General features: G+C 43.8%; 1 protein-coding gene across 1 annotated transcript; it reads left to right on the plus strand.

The window, feature by feature from the left end:
* Positions 1 to 4,193: 4,193 nt before the first annotated feature.
* On the plus strand, positions 4,194 to 14,826 carry LOC308426336 (uncharacterized protein; the record flags this gene model as incomplete). Its single annotated transcript, XM_080924063.1, has 6 exons — positions 4,194 to 4,311; positions 4,667 to 4,863; positions 6,185 to 6,241; positions 6,360 to 6,486; positions 9,816 to 9,908; positions 11,744 to 14,826. The coding sequence occupies 6 exons, from the start codon at positions 4,194 to 4,196 to the stop codon at positions 13,396 to 13,398; spliced, it is 2,247 nt and encodes a 748-aa protein (XP_080780189.1). The 3' UTR covers positions 13,399 to 14,826.
* Between the last annotated feature and the right edge of the window lie 7,846 nt (positions 14,827 to 22,672).

The following is a 22,672-nucleotide window of genomic DNA, read 5'->3' on the forward strand; positions in this document are numbered from 1 at the left end:
CACTCACACAGATGGAAACATACATGAAATAATAAGTACACCACACACACACACACACACACACACACACACACACACACACACACATACACACACACACACACATGAAACTGAAAAACAGAACAGAAACACATTGAGATACTATCAGGATCACTTGTCTAGAAATAACATAGAAGGATGCAGATGTTCCAAGGCTCATTTCTTTTTAATTATTATTTAATTAGATATTCTATTTATTTACATATCAAATATTATCCTCATGCCTCCCCTTTACTGCTTTCATCTTTCTTCCCCTCCACTTCCTTCCGTGAAGATGCTCTACCAATCACCCACTACACCTACGTGCCTTGGCATTACCCTACACTGGAAAAATATGCCTTTACTAGAACAATGGTATCCTCTGAAACATATGCAACTGGAGTCAGGGGTCTCTCCATGTGTGCTCAATAGTTGGTGGTTTAGTCCACTGGGGTTCTAGAGGGTTTGATTGGTTGATAATGCTGTTCTTCCCATGAAGTTGCGAACCCTCTAAGCTCCTTTAGTCCTTTCTCTAGCTCTTTCATCAGGGACCCTGTGCTCAGTCAGATGGATAACTGCAAGTATCTTTAACTGTATCTGTATGAATCTGGAAGAGCCTCTGATGAGGCATCCATATCTGATTCCTGCCAGTAAGCAATTTATGGCATCAGCAATAGTGCTTCGGTTTGGTGGCTGCATATGAGGTGGATCCCCAGGTGAAGCAGTCTCTGAATGATCTTTTGTTCAATCCCTTCTCCTCTGTTTTACCTTGTATTTCCTCCCATTAGTGTTTTGTTCTCCCTTCTGAGAAAAACTGGGGCATCCACATTCTGGCTGTCCTACTTTTTGAGCTTCATAACATCTATGAATTTTTTCTTGAGTATTTAGAGCTTTTTAGAGCTAGTATCCGCCTATCAGTGAGTGCCTACCATGTGTGTTTTCTTGTGACTGGGTTATATCACTCAGGATTATAATTTCTACTTCCATCCACTTGTCAAGGAATTTCATAATGTCATTCTTGTCTCATTGTACAAAGCTCAAATACAAGTGGATCAAAGACCTCCACATATAAGAAGGTACACTAAACAATTAGAAGAGAAAGTGGGGAGAAGCATAGAACACATAAGCACAGGGGAAATTTTCCTGAACCAAACACAGTTATCTTTTGCTCTAAGAACAAGAATAGACAATTGGGACCTCATGAAATTGCAAAGTTTCCGTAAGGCTAAGGACACTGTAAAGAAGACAAAACGGCCTCCAACAAATTGTAAAAGGGTCTTTACCAGTGCTATATCTGATAGAGGGCTAATATTCAATACATACAAAGAACTCTAGAAGTTAGACTCTGGAGAATCAAATAATCCTATTAAAAATGGGGTACAGAGCTAAACAAAAAGTTGTCAACTAAGGAATACCAAATGGTCGAGAAGCACCTAATGAATGCTCAGCATCCATAGTCAGTAGGGAAATGCAAATCAAAACAACCCTGAGATTCCACCTCACACCAGTCAGAACGACTAAGACCAAAACCTCACGTGACAGCTTATTCTGAAAAGGATGTGGAGAAAGAGGAACACTCCTCCATTGTTGCTGGGATAGCAAGCTGGTACAACCACATTGGAATCAGTCTAGAAGTTCCTAATAAAATTGGACATAGTACTACCTGAAGCTATCCTACTCCTGGGCATATACCCAAAAGATGTTCCAACATATAACAAGGATACATGACCCGGTATGTTCATAGCATCCTGTTTTTATAATAGCCAGATGCTGTAAAGAACCCAGATGTTCTTCAACAGAGAAATGGATACAGAAAATGTATTTACACAGTGGAGTATTGCTCCGATAGTACAAGCCATGCTCATTTCTGATATCATTTATTGTCCTCGTTTTCTTCCCTTGTGTGGTACTGGAGAACACATTGATTTATACTCATTGGTTATCAATGCTCTGCCCCAAAAGCAAACATTGTTTGACCTTAACCTGTGCTACTGGATGCTTACGGAACTGTATCTCAAGTAGACATGCAAACTATCTACCTTGAAAGAGTCACAAGAAACACTGTGTAACTAGCATACTCTCTGGTATCTTCCCTTGGAGAAGTGGCTCCCACATTTCAAGGATATATTTTGTATCACAATTTCATGAATGAATAAGATGGTTTAGATTCATGGATATGGTTTAGTTTGTAGACCCATGTGACATGACAGTGAAACAAAGATGTATTTTGAACATTCTTTCTTTACCTCCCCTCCCGTTCTTCTCAGGCTTGGGTACAGCTCCTTGTATTTCCACTAAACCTTGTCACACAAGGGCTCTGAGGTGACCTGATAATCTAAGGATGTGCTCAGAAACTGAAGTGCGTCACAGAGGCCAACAAAGACTGTGCCTCTTCCTGCACCAAGGCTGGAACAGTGGAAATAGTCTGTTTCATGTACAAGCATCTGTCACTCTGAGGGAAAGTTCCACACAGCTGCATTCTCATTCACTAGTGTCTTACTTAGGGTTTCTATCCATGTGAACAGACACCAGGACCATGGCAACTCTTCCAGAGGCAAACATTGAATTGAGGCCTGCTGACACTTTTCAGATCTTCGGCCCATTATCATCATGGTGGAAAGCATGGTGTCATGCAGGCAGAAATGGTGCTGGAGAAGGAGCTGAGCATTGTACATCTTGATCTGCAGGATGGGAAAGGAGACTGTCACACTAGATCTAGCTTAAGCAGATGAGACATCAAAGCCCACCTCTACAGTGACACATTTCCTCCATCAAGGGCACACCTACTCCAATTAGTCTCCAATAGTTCCATTGCCTATGGTCAAGCAGATGAGTCTAAGGCCGCCATTCTTCTATCTATCAACCCAACTAGATACACTGTCTTCAAACAGCAAAGGGAATGGAAGACAGGGTTCAGCAGCATGTGGACCCCCTCCAATATCCTGAACTTGAGATGTTGCTGATGAAGACGTGACCAAAGAGCACCAGTGAGTGAAGCCTGAATGAATATTTAGCTTTATTTATGTGGAACTGAAACTAAATCTACCTTTTCTCCAACCTTACTCTTTCGGTCAATACGTAATTGTTTCACTTTATAAACATGAACATGTTCCCAGCTCCCACATGGAAAATCACAACCATCAGTTAAGCTAATGACTCTTGTCATTTTCACAGGTGTGTGTGGGTACATGGAAGCATACACATACAATCAAATACTTTTAAAATAATTTTTAAAATTAGGCAAGACTTGTTGCCTTTGTGTCATCTGAAAATGGTTGCAGTGCATAGACAGGGTTGAAAACACTGGAACTGTGCATCTTTATACAGAAGCAAAGTAAGCCAGACTCAGAAGAACAAATGCTTCATGATGCCTTTCCTGGAAGTGAAAGCTTGGTTTCATTGGGGTGCTTTGTGTATGGTGTAAGTGTGTGTGTGTGTGTGTGTGTGTGTGTGTGTGTGTGTGTGTGTGTCTTTCACTCAGGTATCCAGAGGATTCTGGCAGATGGCTGGGAGTGTGACCCACCTAGAGCACAAAGCAGTTTAGCTAAACCTACTACTACATCTCCCTCCCTCCCTTCCTCCCTCTCTCCCTCCCTCCCTCCCTCCCCCCCCCCTCTCACCTGTGTGTGTGTGTCCGTTGTGAAGGATAAAAGATAGCACTGAATCCTCTGAAAATGCAGTTGCAGGAGCATTTCAGAGATGTAGGTACTGGACTGGTCATCTGAAAGCTCAGCAAGTGATTTTAGGTATTGAAAACAGGGGGAAATGTTTAAAAAGAGAAACAGAACTTTGGCAAAAGAAAAGTAGAACAAACAAGAGAAATGGGGGTAATTTAAGTATGTTCATATATATTATAAATGGATGAAATTGCTATTGAGACACTTTAAACACTGAATATATTAATGAACACTTTAAGGAATATATTATACAAAACAATACAGTGGATATTACCATTCTGAGGAAAGGTTTTATATGGTCTTGTGTCTATGGTATAAAATATAAACTGACCAAATCGGTGGGGGGAAGGGTGTGTGCAAATGGTAAACCTTTAACATCAGCAAATTCCAGGATAGTGCAAATTCAAACCACAATAAGATGCCACTTGTATGAGTGAGCTTATCAGAACGGTAGCAGGAAAGTTGACAAGTGTTGTTGAGTTTGTGTAGATGAGCAACATGTTTACTAAGGGAGTTGAAAGTGGATGGACAGATGTCCGTTATGGAAAATGTGAAGGTTCCTCAAAAAGATTAAAATGCAACGACTTTAACAACCAACACTTCCAATGCGGAACACGTAACATAAAGGATTTCAGGTCAGTGTGCTATTGATTTCTGCAGACTACAGTTATTGCAGGGCTATCCATGGGAGCCAAGGTACGGAAATTATTCATCTATAGGTGTAGGAAAAATGTGAATATCCACAATGAAATGCATATCAAAAATTGAAAACCCTGTCACTTTGGATAACACAGATTAAAATGAAGGGTTTCATGCTAAATGGAATAGCCAGATTTAAAAAAAAAAAAAAAAACCTACTTGATGATGTCACAGAATGAAATGGATAGAGTCGAAGTTACAGAATAAAGTGGTAATTAGAACCCGCCAGCTTTGTTCTACTAACGATTGGCCACTTTTACTGTCACTCCAAGGATTCTATCCAATCATAGCGAAGGCTCTAGATCGGTCCAATCAGGCTCACGCTCCTCGGTGGGATGTGCTTTCCCGGATTTGTCTGGGGCTGCACCATCCTTGTTGCTTCCGGTTTCCACAGAGGTCAGGCCCTGGCTATTTGGTCCTATCCTCTTCTTCTGTGAAAAGCAACGGGAGGCTGACGTCCGGCACCAAGGTGAGTGCAGCCTCCGGGGAATCGGCAGGCGCAGGCTGGGGTCGGTCCTCATACGCTTGGCTGTGTGCAGAAGATGCTAGGCTGGGAACCTGTGCCGGTCTGAGCTCAGCCTGGCCCTGGCCCAGGACCCCCTAGTGTGGGCCCTGATTCCTGCCTCCCGAGCTTACCTCCCCCTCCACCAGGTGATCAAGTGTGTGTCCCCACGCTTCAGTGACATTACTGTCACTGTAATGTTTTATTGTGAGTGCTTCACCGGAGAGGCATTTGGGAAGTCAGTTCTTCGACCAATTGGAGGGGAAGGAGAAGGATGGGATCAATAGCTGGAACCCTACCTGGTGAGGGGCTTCTAACTTTGGAGTGTCAGTCAGCTAGACCACAGTTAACACAGACACAGCCATCACTGCGTTCTTGCTTCATCACCAAGAGTTTCTATACACCTCCGTGGCGGTGGAGACCTGTCGTGTCTGGAGGGAAAAGCTGTGACACAGCAGTGTCATGGAGGAGCGCATCTGTCTTATTGTGGCTTCAGCTCCTTTGGACCCACACCCAGAACTGTAGTTTCCTGGAGCCTATGATAGTTTTACTTGGAGTGTTCAGAAGAACCTTAATACTATTTAAAAAACTTTTGTAGAAGCAAACTGTAGGAAACTGATGAAAGTTGTCATCTCAGCCAGATCCCCCTAGGAAAACTCGTTTTTAAAACTGTACAGGTCACGTTGATTGTAGCTGCCCTGATTAGAGCATGGTATTTGTGGGAGCAAGGGAGGTCTGACAGCCAGGAGACAGCCATTGTGAAGCATCAGCTGCTGAAGTCCTGCCGAAAATACACATTCGGTGTTCAATTTTGCCCATGGAGTCTTGGGAGAAAACCAACCTTGATGGGATGAGACACTTTCCTGTAAAAGTTAAATATGTCAAACTAATTTTCTAAGAGTGTTGCTCAGTATGCTAATAGTCAGAGCTGTGCTGTAGGTACCATGTGCTGTGTGTGCATTAAACTGCGCCGCACTGACAGGAAGCTAAGTACTGTTGCTTAAGTGTTTTTCTATAGTTTAATTTCTGTGACTCAGTAATGTTCATTAAACACTGATCCTCGTAACAAGCAGCAAACATTTCCATTGCCCTGTGTAAGCTGAGGAATCTCTGCCATTTAATAAAATGCTTGGTGCTCCTTCAGCAGTATTGTGGCAGTTTTTGGGTGTAGCACACTGTTCCCACACAGGGGGGACATTTTTGTTGTCTTGTCATTCTCTCCCTCCATGTCTGTCTTTGCACATTGGAATCCATAAGCAAGACGCATCTCTGTTAATCTCTCTTCCAGCTGTGGTTTGATGGTCCTCTCATATCTGAAAGAGTTAAGACAATGGATACATCCGAGGTAAGTTGTCTAATTATGTCTTGTTTTTACATTATATCTTAGGACTTTTGACCATTGGAAGGGGAGAGTAAAGTTAATGTCTGATAGGCTTGGGTTGAGGAACATCGTCTCTTTGCAGGGCTTGGTGTCATTTGAGGATGTGTCTGTGGACTTCACCTGGGATGAATGGCAGGACCTGGACGACGCTCAAAGGAAGCTCTACAGGGACGTGATGCTGGAGACCTACAGCAGCCTGCTGTCCTTGAGTGAGTGAAAGCCCCCAGTAGTGCTATTAGAAGCTTGCTCCTTTTGGTAAATACAGGAGCCACTTCTAAGGATAGTCTTTCTGTGCTTGTGACCAAACTGGGTCTTGTGCAGTACAGGTAAACACCCAGCAGTCTTCCGTTTGTTTATGTTTTCTTAAGATTTATTTTATTTTCATGTATGGCTATTTCGCTTCCATATATGTGTGTGCACCATGAGCATGTCATGCCCAAGGAGAAAAGGGACATTGGATCCTCTGGAACTGGAATTACAGACAGTTGCTAGTCGTATTGCTGACAATCGCACCGAGGTCCTCTGCAAACAGCAGCAAATATTCTTGATTACTGAGCCATCTTTCCAGGCCCCTATTTGGTGTTTGTTTGTTTGTCTATTGAGGTAGGATCTCTACATATCCTTGGGCTGTCCTGGAACTTACTGCGTAGACCAGGCTGGACTTGCACTCAGAGAGCCAACTGCCTCTCCCTCCCAAGTGCTGGGATTAAACGTATGCACTACCACATCCAGCTCCTTTGTACTTTGAACAGGCTCATCATAGTTCTACATTTGATGGAAATGTCCTGCCTCCCCAGTGTGACAGCATTAGGCTCAGTGAGCAGCTCTCCTTTCCTCTGCCTCACTGCAGAGGAGTAGCCTGGGCTCTTTACTCAGTGAGAAGCAGCAGAAGACAGAGCATCACGTCATCACACTGAACAGTGGAAGCTAAAGTTTTGTGTTTACTGTTTTTAAAACCCTTCCTGTGTACATGGCATGGTCACACACCCTTTGACGGGCATCGGGAGGCAGATTTCTATGAGTTTGAGGCCAGCCTGGTCTACATGATGAGTCCAGGCCAGCCAAAGCTACATAGAGACTCTGTCTCCAAATAATTAAGACAGAAAACACACACACACACGCACACAACCTTTTCCTATTACAGCTTTTTGTGCTTGGTGAGGTTTTGTTGTTGTTAAGATTTATTTATTTATTTATTTTATATATGTGATTACACTGTGGCTGAGTTCAGACACACCAGAAGAGGGCATCAGATCCCATTACAGATAGTTGTGAGCCACCATGTGGTTGCTGGGATTTGAACTCAGGACTTCCGAAAGAGCAGTCAGTGTTCTTAACCACTGAGCCATCTCTCCAGCCCTTTTGTTAAAAAAACTTGCTGCTTCTGTTTCGTTGCTCTTACTTCATCTCATCTTATCAAAAGTGTGTGGCAAAAGGCTCACCATGTCCAGCCAGCCCTTAGTGTTGATTTCTACTTTCGTCCTTGTGTTCTAGAACACCCAGAAGATGTTTCTGTTTGTTGTTTTGTTCTGTGGTACATTGAAGTTTCTTTTGTTTTCTAACATTTGATCTGTTCTGGAGAGCGCTTTGTTGACGAAGGCAGTGTGTGTTCCTTTATTATTCCTATTGGGTGGAATAATTCTGTAATGTCTTTTAAGCATCTTTGGTCTCTAAGTAAAGGTTAGTTGCACTGTTAACTTACTTCTCATGGGTTTGCATTGTGTAATAGGGTCCCCTAGAGTGTGTGTGTGTGTGTGTGTGTGTGTGTGTGTGTGTGTGTGTGTGTGTGTGTGATATAAAATATCTATACTATATATGTGACTATGTAGTATACATATATTATTATAGTGACTTTTGTGGGGAGTTTTATACTGTTCTAAAGTTCCTTTGTCTGACTCAAGTATAGCCAGCTGTTCAGTTTTGAGGTTTGTGTGTGTGAGCCGTCCATTTCAGTCCCTGCACTAAGTGTATCTTCACTGGCACAATGACTTTTGCTTAAGTAGTGCATTGTTAAGTCTCGTTTCCCTTAGCCATTCAGCCAGCCTGTATTCTTTGGTTCGAAGATCACATTCTTACGAAATGCTGTTCTGGGACGTAGCTGTTCCCTGTAGCTTCTCTTCCTTTTCAAGAAATCTTTGTTGTTTTGTGATTTCCAGTATAGACAGGAATAATCTTCCAATTGCTTTTTATGCATCTGCTCTGCATTTGAGTTTTTTCCTGTGTTTCCATGGTCGGAGCCTGTGGGACATCTTAATGTGGACAACAACCGTTTCTTATCAAGTCACCTGAAGTCATGAAAGTTTTCACCTGTTCACATTTGACAGCTTGTATTTCTCCTTTTGAACGTTGTCCTGGTTATGGGATTGTTGCTTGGAGACCCTTCTTGGTCAGTACATCATCCCATTATTTCTTGACATACAAAGTTTCCACATTTGGAGATGTTGTAAAGGATGTTGTTTAGTGTGTGACGTACTGTTTTGTCTGTTGTGTTTTATCATGTGTGTATGTGTGCTGTGGGGTGTATGTGCAGATCAGAAGACAACTTGCAGAAATTGGTTCATGTGGTTCCTGGGGATTCACTCAGGGCCTCAGGATAGAGGCAAATGCCTTTACGTGCTGAGCTGACTCATCTGCCTTCTCCCCATTTCTCTCCTCTGCAAAAATTCACTTTTTAAAGAGATAATCTCTCAGCCAGGTGTGGAGGCACGCACACCTTTAGTTCCAAAGGAAGAGGCAAGTGGATCTCTGCGTTCAAGGACATCCTGGGCTACACGGAGAAACCTTGTCTTCAGAAACCAAAAGAGAAAAGATTTCTCTCCACAGGCTTTCCTTCAAGATTCAGTGCTAGAATTATAAGAGTGTCCCACATACTGACTCCCATGTTGTCTTAGAGTCCTGTCTTTGTTTTATAGGGTGTTTTAAATGATGTTTAACCGTGTGTATCTGTGTGTGGGTTTGTGCATGCAAGTGCGGTGCTTACATGGGATGCAAGAGGAAGGTGGATTCTCTGGAGCTGGAGTTCACAATTGTTCATGAGCGGCCTGATGTTACTGCTTAAAACCAGACTCTGCTCCTCTGTAAGAGAAGCACTCACTCTTGGCTGCTGAGCCATCTCTCTGGTCTTACTTTATATTTTTCACAGTTGACTGTGATACACCATAGGGTTTGGTCTGTCTGAGTTAAATCTGTGGGTATTCTTAAAGCTCCTGTAAAATGTTCTCACTGGTCCTGTCACTGTCCAATGCCCATAATAATGTATATGTTCATTTTCTGGGTACAGGTGTTTGCTTGCGTATACATGCCTGTGCACGTAAGTGCAGTGCCTCTGGAGGCCACAAGAAGGCATTGGGTCCCGTGGGACTGAACTTGGAAACAGTTGTAAACCTCCTTTTAGGTGCTGGAAACTAAACCCAAGTCTTCTGCAGGAGCAACCAGTGCTCATAACCTCCATGGCATCTCTAACCCAGTGTCTTGTCATTATTTAACATGCCTGACTTGGCAGTTAGCCAACACTTATACAGTATTTCCCATTAAATAGATCAGTGTGACCTCAAACCTGAGTTGATTCTGAAGCTGGAGAAAGAAGCTGGGCCGTGGAAGGAAGAAGATACCCCAAACCAGAGCCTCCCAGGTCAGTGAATGCACCCGGGACAAAGACAAAGACGCCAGGTTGAGGAAGCTCATCAAATAGTGGCTGTGTTGAGCTCACTCATCCAACAGTCAGTGTATGCAGTCTTCAGGGAAGCCTCTTTCATGTAAATGCTTGCCACTTATACACATGCGAGCGTGCGTGTGTGTGTGTGTGTGTGTGTGTGTGTGTGTGTGTGTGTGTGCGCGCACACACACACACACACGCACACACACCATAGGATTCATGAGAATGGATTACAGGCTGTCTTCAGTATCCATTGGACTCCTGTAGAGCCAGTGAAGTAACATCTCAGCAACAGGGCAGATGCACTAGCCAATCACAGTAAGAGCACACAGGCAAAAAGCAAAAGCTTTCTGCTTCCATGACCGTTCATTTAGGCCAGCAGAAAGTCTGGCTGAGATTTCAGATAGGCCTTCCCACCTCAAATTATCCAGTCAAGAAAGTCCCTCATGGATATGTGCAGCTGCTTGGGTTTTAGTTGACTCCAGACATAGTCTGGTTGACAACCGAGATTGGCCGTCATACTGCTCTTGCTGGTTTTGACATGTATTACATTGGGCTAAGCACATCCAGGTCGGGCTTTCACATGCCAATTCATTCCCCGTGTCCACTTCGGGCTGTTTCTCGCCTGGGGCTAAACAAACTGTTCCGTCTGTGGTAGTTCCGAGGCATGTTTGTTAGTCTCTTCCGTCTCTTCCGTCTCCGTGGGCATGGTTGTGCCACCTTAGGTCGCAGCCGCCTGATGGCAGGGCGTATTTGTGCTTTCCTCCTCTTTATAGCTTGCTTTGAGCACTTCCGGCTCGTGTGTTTGTCTGTTACTCTGGGACAAACAGTGGCGAATCCACAAGCCTATCAACAGGCTAAGGAGCTCCGGCGTTTTGGGAAGCAGAAATGTTGCTATTAAAGGGATCATCACCCCTCCCCACAAAGTCTTCCCTGAATGAAAGAAGAGGAAGAAATAGTTAAAATCTAAAGAACAGGCAATCTTAAGATTATCAATTTCTTTTGATTTAATTTAATTTTGGGTCACTGACTTCCAAACCGAATACACAATGTGTAGGTGGATGTGAACTCTCAAGAGGTCTTATTTCACTCATTAAGAACCTAATTTTGATATCACTCGTTTGAAACTAATGTTCTCAAGGCAGCCCACTGAGGGACTGATGAGTATATAAGAAAATGGAGTCATGTGCATTTGTGAACCTGAGGATATAATTTGTGAGCATGAGGAGCACCTAGCATACGTCAAAGATGGCGTGCACCTGGAGCTTAGTGAGCACTAGGAGACCTTAGACTTGGGAGGCAAATGAACCACAGATTGCTTATTTCTGGGCTTACATTCTGTGTACTTAGGATGTGTACTTAGGGATTGTGCTAAGTAAGTAATCATCTACTGGTCTCTGTGGAAATCACTCTAATTCAACATATGCAATGAATTCATACGGGAAAGTCAAAATTCCAAAGCACAGCTAAAGACATGGAGAAGCATGATTTTATGAGTCAGCATGAATGTATTCTCTCAGATGGGAAAATGCCAGTCCGGCCTGTGCAGAAATCTCACATCTCCAGTACTGTGGGTACACCTTGGCTTATAGAACCAGGTGTCTGCAGTTTTTATATGTGTTATATTTAATTCAGATTAAATTAGGAATATTAAGAATCCATATTACCGTATATGGAGCAAGATCACTAGTAGTTGAAAAACACTGGCGGTGTTGGCGTCATTTCATCAAGAGAGTCTCTCTCAGACGAGAACACTGCACTTGATTATGTGGGTACTAACCAGAAACTTCCATTTCTTTATTTCCTTCTAGCTGTCCAGAATGTGGATGACCAGGATGAGGTCAGCCAACACAGCCAGAAGATCCTCGGGTGCAGTCTGGTAATTGCCAAGATCAGCACGTCAGCTGAGAGGGCAACCTCAGGAAAAGCCTTGAATAGCTCGCACTGTGTTTTGGATCTGGCCGTAAAGAAGGGCACATCCTCTGGAACAAGCCCTGGGGCGGTTAATACTCGGGACGGTGTGCTTTTCCCTAGAGAGCCCAGTGAGATGCAGGCTAGAGAAGAATTTGAACTTCCTGGTGTAACCAGGGTGTCCCCTAGACAGCCCGAGCCTCTTAGTCTATATCCCAGAACTGAATGTAAAGAACAGCATTTTCAGTACCGTGGGCCCAGTGAAGCTTTGCATGTGAAGCCAGTGTGGTTACAAAAAACATTCCCTACGAGCGATCCCTCCAGTAAGATGAGGGACTATAGCAAAGAGCTGGAAAAGTTAGTTCTTCCCACCAAAGGGGGAACTCGGACACAGGTGCAAACTTTTGAATGCAAAGTGTGTGGGAAGTTATTCTATAAAAATTCCCATCTCGAACAGCATTTTAAGATGCACAGAGAAAAGAAATGTTATAAAGGTAACAATTGTGGGCCAGTCCTCGGTATACAGTCAGAGCTCCCAAAGCACCAGAGCTTGGGCGGGGGAGAAGAGCTCTCCGCATGTAATGACGATGAGAGATACATTTGTCAGAAATCAGAAAAAAGTGTTCAGCAGAAAATCACAGGCGATGGAAGGATTGTGTGTGGGAAGACCCTGTGCTCAAAATTAAATTTCAGCATTCAGCAGAACCCTCGCAAGGATGAGAAATCCCATGAGTACAGTACATCTGGGAAAACAATGAGTAAGTCAAACCCCTATGAGCGTGAGACACCTCACAGATCCGAGAGAGTGTATGAATGTGGTACATGTGGCAAAACCTTTAATCAGACACCACATGTCTACTCACACTCGGGAGCTCACTCGGCTGAGAAACCGTATGAGTGTGAAGTCTGTCAGCAGTCAAAGCTTGTGAACCAGCCAGCTCACATGCAGGAGAAGCGCTATGTGTGTAATGTGTGCGGGAAAGCCTTTTACAAGAGAGCCCACTTGCACGCACATCAGAGGACCCACACGGGTGAGAAGCCATATGACTGTAAAGAATGTGGGAAATCTTTTAGACTGAAGTCATTTCTTGTTGTACATCAGAGGATTCACACAGGTGAGAAACCCTTTGCATGTGATACGTGTGGGAAGAGCTTCAAGCAGAGGACGAGTCTCTACACTCACATAAGAATCCACACAGGTGAGAAGCCCTACGAGTGTAAAGAATGTAGGAAGTCATTCATTCTCAAATCATACCTCACTGTGCACCAGAGAACGCACTCAGGCGAGAAGCCCTATGAGTGTGACATGTGTGGAAAATCCTTTAAGCAAAATTCCCACCTTCATGCACATAAGAGAACTCACACAAGCGAGAAACCCTATGAGTGTATTGTATGTGGCAAAAGTTACAAGCAGAGTCCGAGCCTCTACACACATAAGAAGATCCATACTAGTGACAAACCCTACGAGTGTAAACAGTGTAGAAAGTCATTTAGTTTGAAATTCCACCTCACTAGACATCAGAGAACTCACTCTGGTGAGAAACACTATCAGTGAAATGTATGTGGATGAGCCTTGAAACGAGTTCACACCTGTGTCCATCAGAGAACTACTCCGGGTGGGAAACACTCTGAGTGGGAAGAGTTGGTCCTACAACAACTCTCTACCGCTAAGCACCTGCCCACTAGGGCTTCAGTGGTAAGGAACTGTCAGTGTTGTATTTGTGGAAAAGCCTGGTAGCTGTCAAGCCAGTAGGTGACAGACCTTTATAGTTAAAAACTAAGAAAATATTTCAGCCAAAGATACATCACATGTGAGAAACCTTAAGAGCATATAAATGTAAAAACTATCTCAACCATAAGATAGACCTTGTTCATCAAAACACATACAGTTGGGGGTAATGTAAAAACACACAGTTGGATGTACTGTATGTAGAAAAGCCTTTCTTCGCATGTCATATCTCTGCAGTCATTAGGCAGTTCACACCTATAAGAAATCCTAAGAATGTAGAAAGTCCTTCAACCATAGGTCATTCTTTACTGCATACCAAAGAAGACACATGGGGACGACTCCGTGAATGCTGTTTATGTGCAGAAAACACTCAAGACAAACCTCCGTGTCCACCTGAAAACTCAAAAATGAGACACCCTATGACTGTAAATACAGTAGGAAATATTTCAGCCATAAGCCATCATTGCTGTATATGAAAGAAGTCGCATAGGTGAGTAACTGTACGCACATGGGTAAGTATAATGTGAGCAGAGAGCCCTTTGGCAAGTGTCAAGTCTCTACACTTAAGAACTTGCACAGCTGAGGAATCCTAAGAGAGCAATCTACAATGCCTTTTTCAGTAGGCAGACCTCTCTGAACATCTGTCGGAAGCACATGAATAATGTATCTGAGAAACTTAGTGGATATGTATGAGAAACATCTTTACACGTGCCAGTGTGATCCCTGTGTATCTGAAACAGCCACATAAATAAGCCCCTCAGGATACATTTGAATTAGCACAGATGAGATGGTGTAAAACATGTAATGATGTGGGAAACATTTATGAGTTAGATGTTGTGCAGCACAAATCCCCACAAACGCCAGAAGCCCAGGAACCAGAGGACCATGTGCTCACCCAGATGTGCTTCTGTCCCTGCGCTCACAGCCTGTGCTTGCAGCCCATTCCCATTAGACCTGTGCTAACCTTAGTGCAATACAGATGTGTGTGCTGTGTTCATTTCTATCCCACTGTCCCCAAATCTTACAACAGACTACCTGGGCACCATCCTAAGTCTGGGGACACTTGTGGTGTAAGTAGAGTCTCGGAGAGGCCAATGGTACATACAGAGGTATGGCTGAACAGCCCACAGTATGTTGAATAATATACTCATGTATGTATGGTTTGTGTCATGTCAGTCATGTTCCATGATGAAACTCAGTGGAAGAGAATCTCCATGGCTTCTTGTTATACGTGTTCCAGTGTACATTGACATTTCTGGCATTTGGTGCCATTCTGGCCTGTTTGCTTTCTTCTAGCCGCAAACGTTGTGTAAGACCCTTAGTCTTGTAGCACATCTGAATGTCTATGACAGTTATTGCCTCAAGTAAATAAAGATACTGTTTTTCTAACATGGCATCTCAGAGTGAGTCTCTACATCGATGGGGAAAGTACAGTGAGGAGCGTACACATTAAAAGGACATTCGTTCACAGCGAGCGTGTGAGTTGATTTTGGACTGTTGTGAACTGTGATGCTCATTCCCTTTCACTCTTGGGGATAATTTCCTCTTTCCAACACCTTGAAATGGGGCATCAACATAAGTGTGAGTATTTGCACCAAATACTCTGTAACTGAGATGTCTTTAGTTTCCGTTAAAAAAAAAATAGAACCTGTCTCATTATGATGTGCTGAGATTAGATAAAATACTTGCCATGTAACGTAGAATGTAATGAAAGATATATCCTGTAAGCATTACAGTGAATTAATTTACAGGTGTCTTATAAGTTGGTTGGAGACTATAACAGAATGTTGAGAGTTCCATGACATATCTTAGAATGTACCAGAAAGACAAATGGAAATGTGGAAGAAGTAATTCTTCCACTGTACACTGACCTGTGGAGGCAGAACTTCAGGTTCCAAGCAATCCTTTGTTAGTGAGTTTCATAAGTTGTTAGTAGACAAAACTATAAAAACCAACTTCAGTAGTGTTGCGTAGAGCCACTGGAATAGCTGATGTGAGAACTGGGCAGGGATGGGGCGAGTCATTTACTTACAGAATTATTTTTCTCTTGCACCATAAGAAATAGTCACCAAGTTATAAAGCAACGTAAGAATTCTTGGAACTCATGCTTACACAAAATTCTAGCATTTGGGAGGTAATGGCAGCATTGAGTTTGATAACTCTGTATGGAGTCACACCTAGCTCATAAACTACATGTACACACACATACACACACACGTACCTATGACTCATTGGTTTGACTTAAGAATCTCTGCCCACACGCCTGCCAACCTCCCCAGTAGTAGACCTGCTAGACAGTCACATAAATAGTATTGTATCAGCAGATTTAAAAGGGAAATGGTGAGGCACATAAGGAAAACAACATTGACAGACTAAAAATTATTGTTCCAGAGACCAGTAAATTATAGTTCACAATGGTATTTTAGATTCAAAGCAAAGTAAGTACTTACAGAATATTAAAACAGTCACTAATACAACATCTCTAAATATGTATTTGACAACACTTCTTAGTATATAAAGGAAAATGCTAAGGGGCAAGCTTGAAACTAATATTCTGTGTCTAGAACAGTAGAACTAGAGAAGACATTGAGGAGAGAGTGCACAGTTGAAGAAAATATTTAAGTAGAAGGCAATACTTCTTAAGTAGAGGTATTGAGCAGATACTTGAATATGTGGAATCCCAATGCTGGGCGACCAGAAAAAACTCCAATACTGCCTCATAATGGCTGCCTTAAGAGGTCCAACACCTGTCAATCTTCCCTTTACCTCTGGTCCTCCTCCCCAGGAGGTCTGCAAGGGAAAACAGCTTTTCCCCCAGCACTGTCTCCCTTACCTAGTACCATAACCAAGACATCTGTGGGGTAGTTTGAATGAGAATGATCTCCATAAGTTCCTGTATTTGAATGATTTGAATGCTTAGTCACCAGGGAGTCCAGGCAGTGGAACTGCTTTGAAAGGATTAGAAGGATTGGGAGATGTGGCCTTGTTGGAGGAAGTGTGCTGACTCAGTACTATTCTTCCACTCAGTCCAAATCTATCTTACTTGGTTAAAGACAAAAGAAAAAAAAAAAAAAAAAAACATTCCCAGTGTTGGTCACCATCTACATTATTGTAAGAAAACACCCAATTAATCGACTTAGTGAAAAACACTAATTTTTGCCTCACATTTGCAGAAGATCCAGTTAATGACTGATTGTCTTTTTCATTTATAGCAAGGCAGTTATTGTGGAGGGAGGTGTGCCAGAGGTGTGTCTTCCTATCTTGGAAACTGGAAAGCAAAGAGGAGACAAACCTGAAAAGGTTAAAGGAAGACGGAACTTCAAAGCCAAGTGTTTGGTGCTGTTTCCTCTTTCAGGCCTGCCTTCCACGGATGTGCCAAGTACCAGTTGTCTTCACACAGTCTGTGGGTACATTAAAGCATTTATGCCAAAGCCCTCATAATTGATAGGGCCTAGAAATATCCTCAGGTACAGAAGGGGTTGCTATTACTACCTGTTTATCTCTCACATAAAACTGACAAGACTATGCTGAGAACCCCATCTATGTTCACTGCTTTCAAGATAAGGATGAGGGCTGTGGGGCTGGAGAGAGGGCTCAGCGGTTAAGAGCACTGACTGCTCTTCCAAAGGTCCTGAGTTCAATTCCCAGCAACCACATGGCTCACAACTAGATGGGATCTGATGCCCTCTTCTGGTGTGTCTGAAGGCAGTGGCAGTATGCTCACATACATAAAATAAATAAATTGAATGAGTGCTGCAGAGATTGCTCAGTGGTTAGAGCACGTACTGCTCTTGCCTAGGGCCTGAGTTTAACACCCACGTTGGGTGGCACATAGTAACTCCAGCTCTAGAGGGATCCAGTGCCTCTCATCTCTGGGGACACTCACACTCAGCCATGTGCACTTATTTCCACCCTCACCCCCCATCCCCGTCCATGTGCACACACACATTAGTGCAGACACACAAGTACCTTCATAAGCCAGAAGTAGTGGCATACACTTTTAAGCCCAGCATTTGGGAGGCAGAGGCAGATGGATCTCTGTGCACTGAGAGCTAGCCTGGTCTACAGAGGGAGTTCCGGGACATCCAAAGCTAATAGACCCAATCTCAAAACAAGACAAAACTAAAAAAAAAGATGTGTAGTTTTGAGACTAGAGAAATGGCTCAGTGGCTAAGAGCTCTTATAGAGGACTCAGATTTCGTTCCCAGTGCCTGTATTTAATGGCTCAACATTGTCTGTAACTCCAGTTTTGAGGGTACTGGATGCAAGTGCTGCACACAGAGACAAGCAGGCATATGTGCACAAAATTTAAAGAGAGGGAAGTAAGTTTGGGGCTGGAGAGATCGCTCAGCAATTAAAGGCACTGCTGCTCTTCCAACGAGGACCTGAGTTTAGTTCCCAGCACCCACCCACATTGAGTTGCTGATAACAACCCTTAACTCCAGCTCTGAGGGCATGGTGAGACTCAGATGGATTCCTCCAGCCTCTTTGGGCACCCCCTATGAATGTGCAAATACCCTAGCGTGCACATAATTGAGAAAACGGGTTTTTAATTGAAGATTCAGCGTATGCACATCTGACTGTACAAACAAATTAAAAATAAACGTGTATGGGTAGACAGGGTAGGGAATGGACTAAAGCAACAAAGTTTAAAGATGCTTAATAAGTACTTGTTGACGCTGTGAAACATCTACTACATTGTTCAGTTGTGTATGTATATTTTTCCATAGTGAAATATACGTGCATATGTAAAACAGACATACACTTAAGCAAAGCCAGATGAGTAGCTCAATGTTGGAGTGCTGTTCAAGGATGTGCGGAGCTCTGACTTGCATATCCACCTGTTGACAGTGTTTTCTATCAAACAATGGGGACTGGAGAGGTGGCTCAGTGGTTAAGAACACTTGTTGCTTTTGAAGAGGACTGCGGTCCAGTTCCCAGCACCCACGTGGCTATTTACGTAAATATGTTTTACTACAGTTCTAGGGCATTTTGGCACCTTCTGACCTGTGGCACCAGGCTTGAATATGGTACAGTCACATACATACAGGGAAAACACTTATACCTGCAAAATATAGGTCTTGGAAACCTTTTAGAATAGGCAAGACCAACGTTACTAAGAGCGTGGGAGAGGCTAACTTCATTTTGACGATTACACCAATGTGTTCATTATGTAATAATTCACTGAGCTTTTCATGGATGGAAAGTACATTGGTTTGCATGCTATACATTAATTAAAAACTTCAATAATATATATGTCTCAAAAAATCCTATTTCTCAGAATAATGAAAGAATTTAGTATCGTCTTACTGCTTGCCTGTCCGGTCTGTCATCAGAAGGATGGTAATTGTCTCCAAAGCCTAAGCCTTGGGCGACCCGTAGGTTCCCCAGTAGTCAGCACAGTTTTGTGGAGTGGTGAGCTCACGTTTAATCTTTAAAATTGTGTGTGTGTCAGTGCAGGGATGAGTGTGAATGAAGGTGTCCACAGAGTCCAGAAGAGGGTGTTGAGTCCCCTTGGACCTGAGTTACAAGGACCTGATGAGCACCCTGGTGTGGGTGCTAGGAACAGAACTCGGGGTCTCTGCCTTTACCTATAACACATCTCTCCAACCCAACTCTGCATTTTTTTTTAAATAATACAACTTTTCCTTTCACTGTCCCAATACCAGGATGCTCACCAGGCCACAGTTAGAACAGTGTCCTCCACACAGCAGGGCACGGGTGGAACTGGATTCAGTCGAGACAGGTTTTGACCCAGAATGTATTTCCTACGCAGTCTCTCTGGTTCTCCTTCAGCTCCCTCAGGCATGGTTCTCCTCTGGTGAGATTAAATAAAACACTGCAGGCAGATAGTTGATGCAGAATAAAGGGAAACATTGCCAAGGGTGAGAGTAAGACTCCATTGGGAAGACTCCTTCATACTGAGCTTTCTGGGGCAACTCCCCAAGAGTTTTCCATCCAGAAGGTTGACAAGTTCGTTTGGATTAAATACTTGTAAGAATGAGGCAATTGTATGACTTTGATGTTTTATTTAATTACTTTTGAGACAAAGCTCTTACTTTGCAGACTGTCCTGAATTTTTTTTTTTTTAATGTAGACGAGGCTGGCCCAGAACTCACAGATCTGCCCGCCTTCACCTCCTCAGTGCTTGGACTAAAGATGTGGACCACCACCCAGCCTGTATCTTTGCCTTTGTAATCTTTGAGGAAGTTTAAAATACCACACTTCTACCCAGAGCCAGAGGAACGGCTCAAGTTCTCTGCTGAATAATAAACAAAAACGTGCAAATTTTTAAAGAAAGTTATAAAACATAGGAAACATCCTTCCCTTAAGGAACCTCAACAAGAGACCATTCTCTTCCAGTTTTTCTTCCTTTCACATGGAATTTTAGATTTTGAAGAGGGACGATTGTGTCCGTGCTTCAGTCCCTATTTTCATGTGGCGGTTGAAATCCTAAGGGTAGTTGTGGTATTTCTTTAACTTTGCGTATGCCCATTCACAAAAAACCTGATAACGCTCGTCTAACTAGCTAGCTACCTAATAAATAGGGTTTATGTATGAGTGTTTTACCTGCCTGTGCACATGTGTGTAATGCCCATAGTCCTAAGAGCTGCCATGTAGGTGCTGGAAATTGAACCCGGATTGGAAGAATAATGCTCTTAACCACTGAGCCATGGCTCCAGCCACACAAGAATTTATTATTTATTTTTATTCTCTGCTTCCCCCGCCCCGCCCTCTCTCTGTCTCCTTTTCCCCCACTCCCCCTTGAAACAGGGTCTCTGCCTGGAACTCAGATCTGTTCACCTCAGTGCTGGGATTAAAGGTGTGCGCCGCCACGCCCACCCAGCTAAAAACGGTTTTTTTTTTCTTTTGGCATACAGAAGTTGTTTCTAAGTTTAGCCTCACAAAGCATTCACTTTAGAGCTTTGATGTATTCCAAATGCAACCATGTCACTAGCGAGTGACCAGGACACGATAAACCGTATAAGCCTCCAAGACGGTTCCACCGGCTCTGAGATCTAGACTCGGAGGGCTCCCAGGAACTTCCGGTTTATTTCCGGCGTCGCCATCTTGCTTCCGGCTTCCAAGGGGGTTGGATTGTCGCCTCGGTCCTGCGCCAGCCTGTCTGGACTTCTATGAGTAGTCAGACACCTGCCTTCTGGTGAGTACAGCTGCTTTCTGCCTGCAGGGGCGGGCGCTGTGCGGTGTGCAGATGCTGCGATCAGAGCAGCCCTGTGAGGGGCTGAGCTCACAGCCTCTGTCGCCCTCGGTCCCGACGTGGCTGAGCAGACCCTCCTTGATGCTGCAAGGAGACTTGTCTTCAGTCGTATCTTGTCTCCTCCTAGTCCTGACCCTGGTGCCACACCTGCTGTGTCTAGCGTCCCATTGTCTGGCAGTGACAGTCCTAGATCCTAGAGCAGCCTGACGTGGGGTGAGCCTGTGCTGGGGCACCTCCTGGCCTCTCTCTCTTATCTGGAAAGCTCTTGTGTGTATTGGCTTCTGTGGAGAGTGCACGGTAATTGCACAGACTTCTTACTGCAGCAAGAACAAATGTCTGTTCGCCTCAGGTGGACACTTAGGAATGACCAAAGTAAGGACTCCGCCACGGTCCAGCTTGGTGATCCAGTGAGTTTATTGGGTTTATACTGAGAAGATGGATGACTCCTGAGACCAAGTCCTAGCCCAGTATAGACTCATGGAAACCAACATTCAGTAAACTTTTAATTTCCTGCATGCATACTCTGGCTCACCAGCAACCATGGACGATAAAGGTTGGAATCCCAGATGAAGGTCTCAACTCCCTCCTCTCCAACTTTAGAATGTAACGGCTTCATTACCACTATGGTAGACCTGTGTTACTTGGCTTATTTCATCGTTACGGATTTCTGGTCAGTGTCTGCTCCAAGACGGAGATGGGCAATGATGTCGTATCCAGAGGGAAACCTGTAGTACAGTGGCGAGCAGAGGAGCGTGCTATTTGCACGATGTGTTTTCGTTACTTGTGGAAACATGCAAAATCCCTGTGATTCCTGGATCCTGTAGCAATTGTACTTTTGGTTTTTTGAGGAGCCGCGATTAAATTTAGATGTATGACCAGGACATGGTAACACGGAATTATAACCATAGCCAGCTAGCATGGGAAACCCCATTTGCCAGCTCTGTCACACTGAGGCCCTGCTGGCCAGAGCAAGTAAAAAGGTAGAGCTAAGGGGCATTGTGGGAGGAGCTCTGTGGACATCACAGGCAGGCTCCGGTTAAACAGTACTTCCAAGGTTCTGCAGTAAGTAGGGGTCATGTTCGTTAACAGGTACAGTCCTGGACCAAAGGCTTAGATTGCCCGGAGCATTTTGTCCATGAAACTTAAATATGTGAACCAAGAGATATGTATGGGGTCCTGTGGAGCACCTCTGCACCGACGGGGAAATAGGAGGTCCTGGTCCAGTGTTTTCTGTAATTTCTGTGACTGCATCACGTTCATGATTAACATCATGTTCACTAAACGTCCATTCCTAAAACACAGCAGTATGTCTTCGTGACAGCAGTTACTAAGCAAGCAGCAGACACTTTCAATTACCTCTGGGTAAACTATAAGCTTCATTTCTAATTAATTGTGTTCTTTCCGGTAGATCTTCGGTGGTGGCCCTCACCTGTAAGACACTGTTCCCGCCCCAGAGGCCTTTTTTTTCATGACTAGCTGTTTTGTTCAGCAACTATGTAGAGATACTGGAATCCACACACGAGGTACAGCAAGGGCCCGTTCACTTCTGTTGCCCGTCTTTTCCGGCCGGGACTGCAGGGAACTCCATGTGCCTCAGGGAGCAAGAATGAGCACCGTCCTGGTAAGTGGTGGTGTCGCTCCCGCCTTGTTTTACGTTGGGGTTTGAGAGCTTTTCGAGATAACTAAGATAGACGTGGAAAAATAAGCATAAGAGAAACATACACAGGCTCACTAAGACCGTAATGTGGATATAACACAGTGTAAGGGCTTTAGAGTCACTTGAGCTGTGCAGCTTGGTTACTGGTTTTTCTGCTCCTGTGCCATCTGTGGTAGAGCGTGAACTGAACCCGGAAAGAGAATATGATCAGTTCTCATGGCCTG

This window comes from Micromys minutus (genome assembly GCF_963924665.1).
Source record: "Micromys minutus genome assembly, chromosome: 10".
NCBI lineage: Eukaryota > Metazoa > Chordata > Mammalia > Rodentia > Muridae > Micromys > Micromys minutus.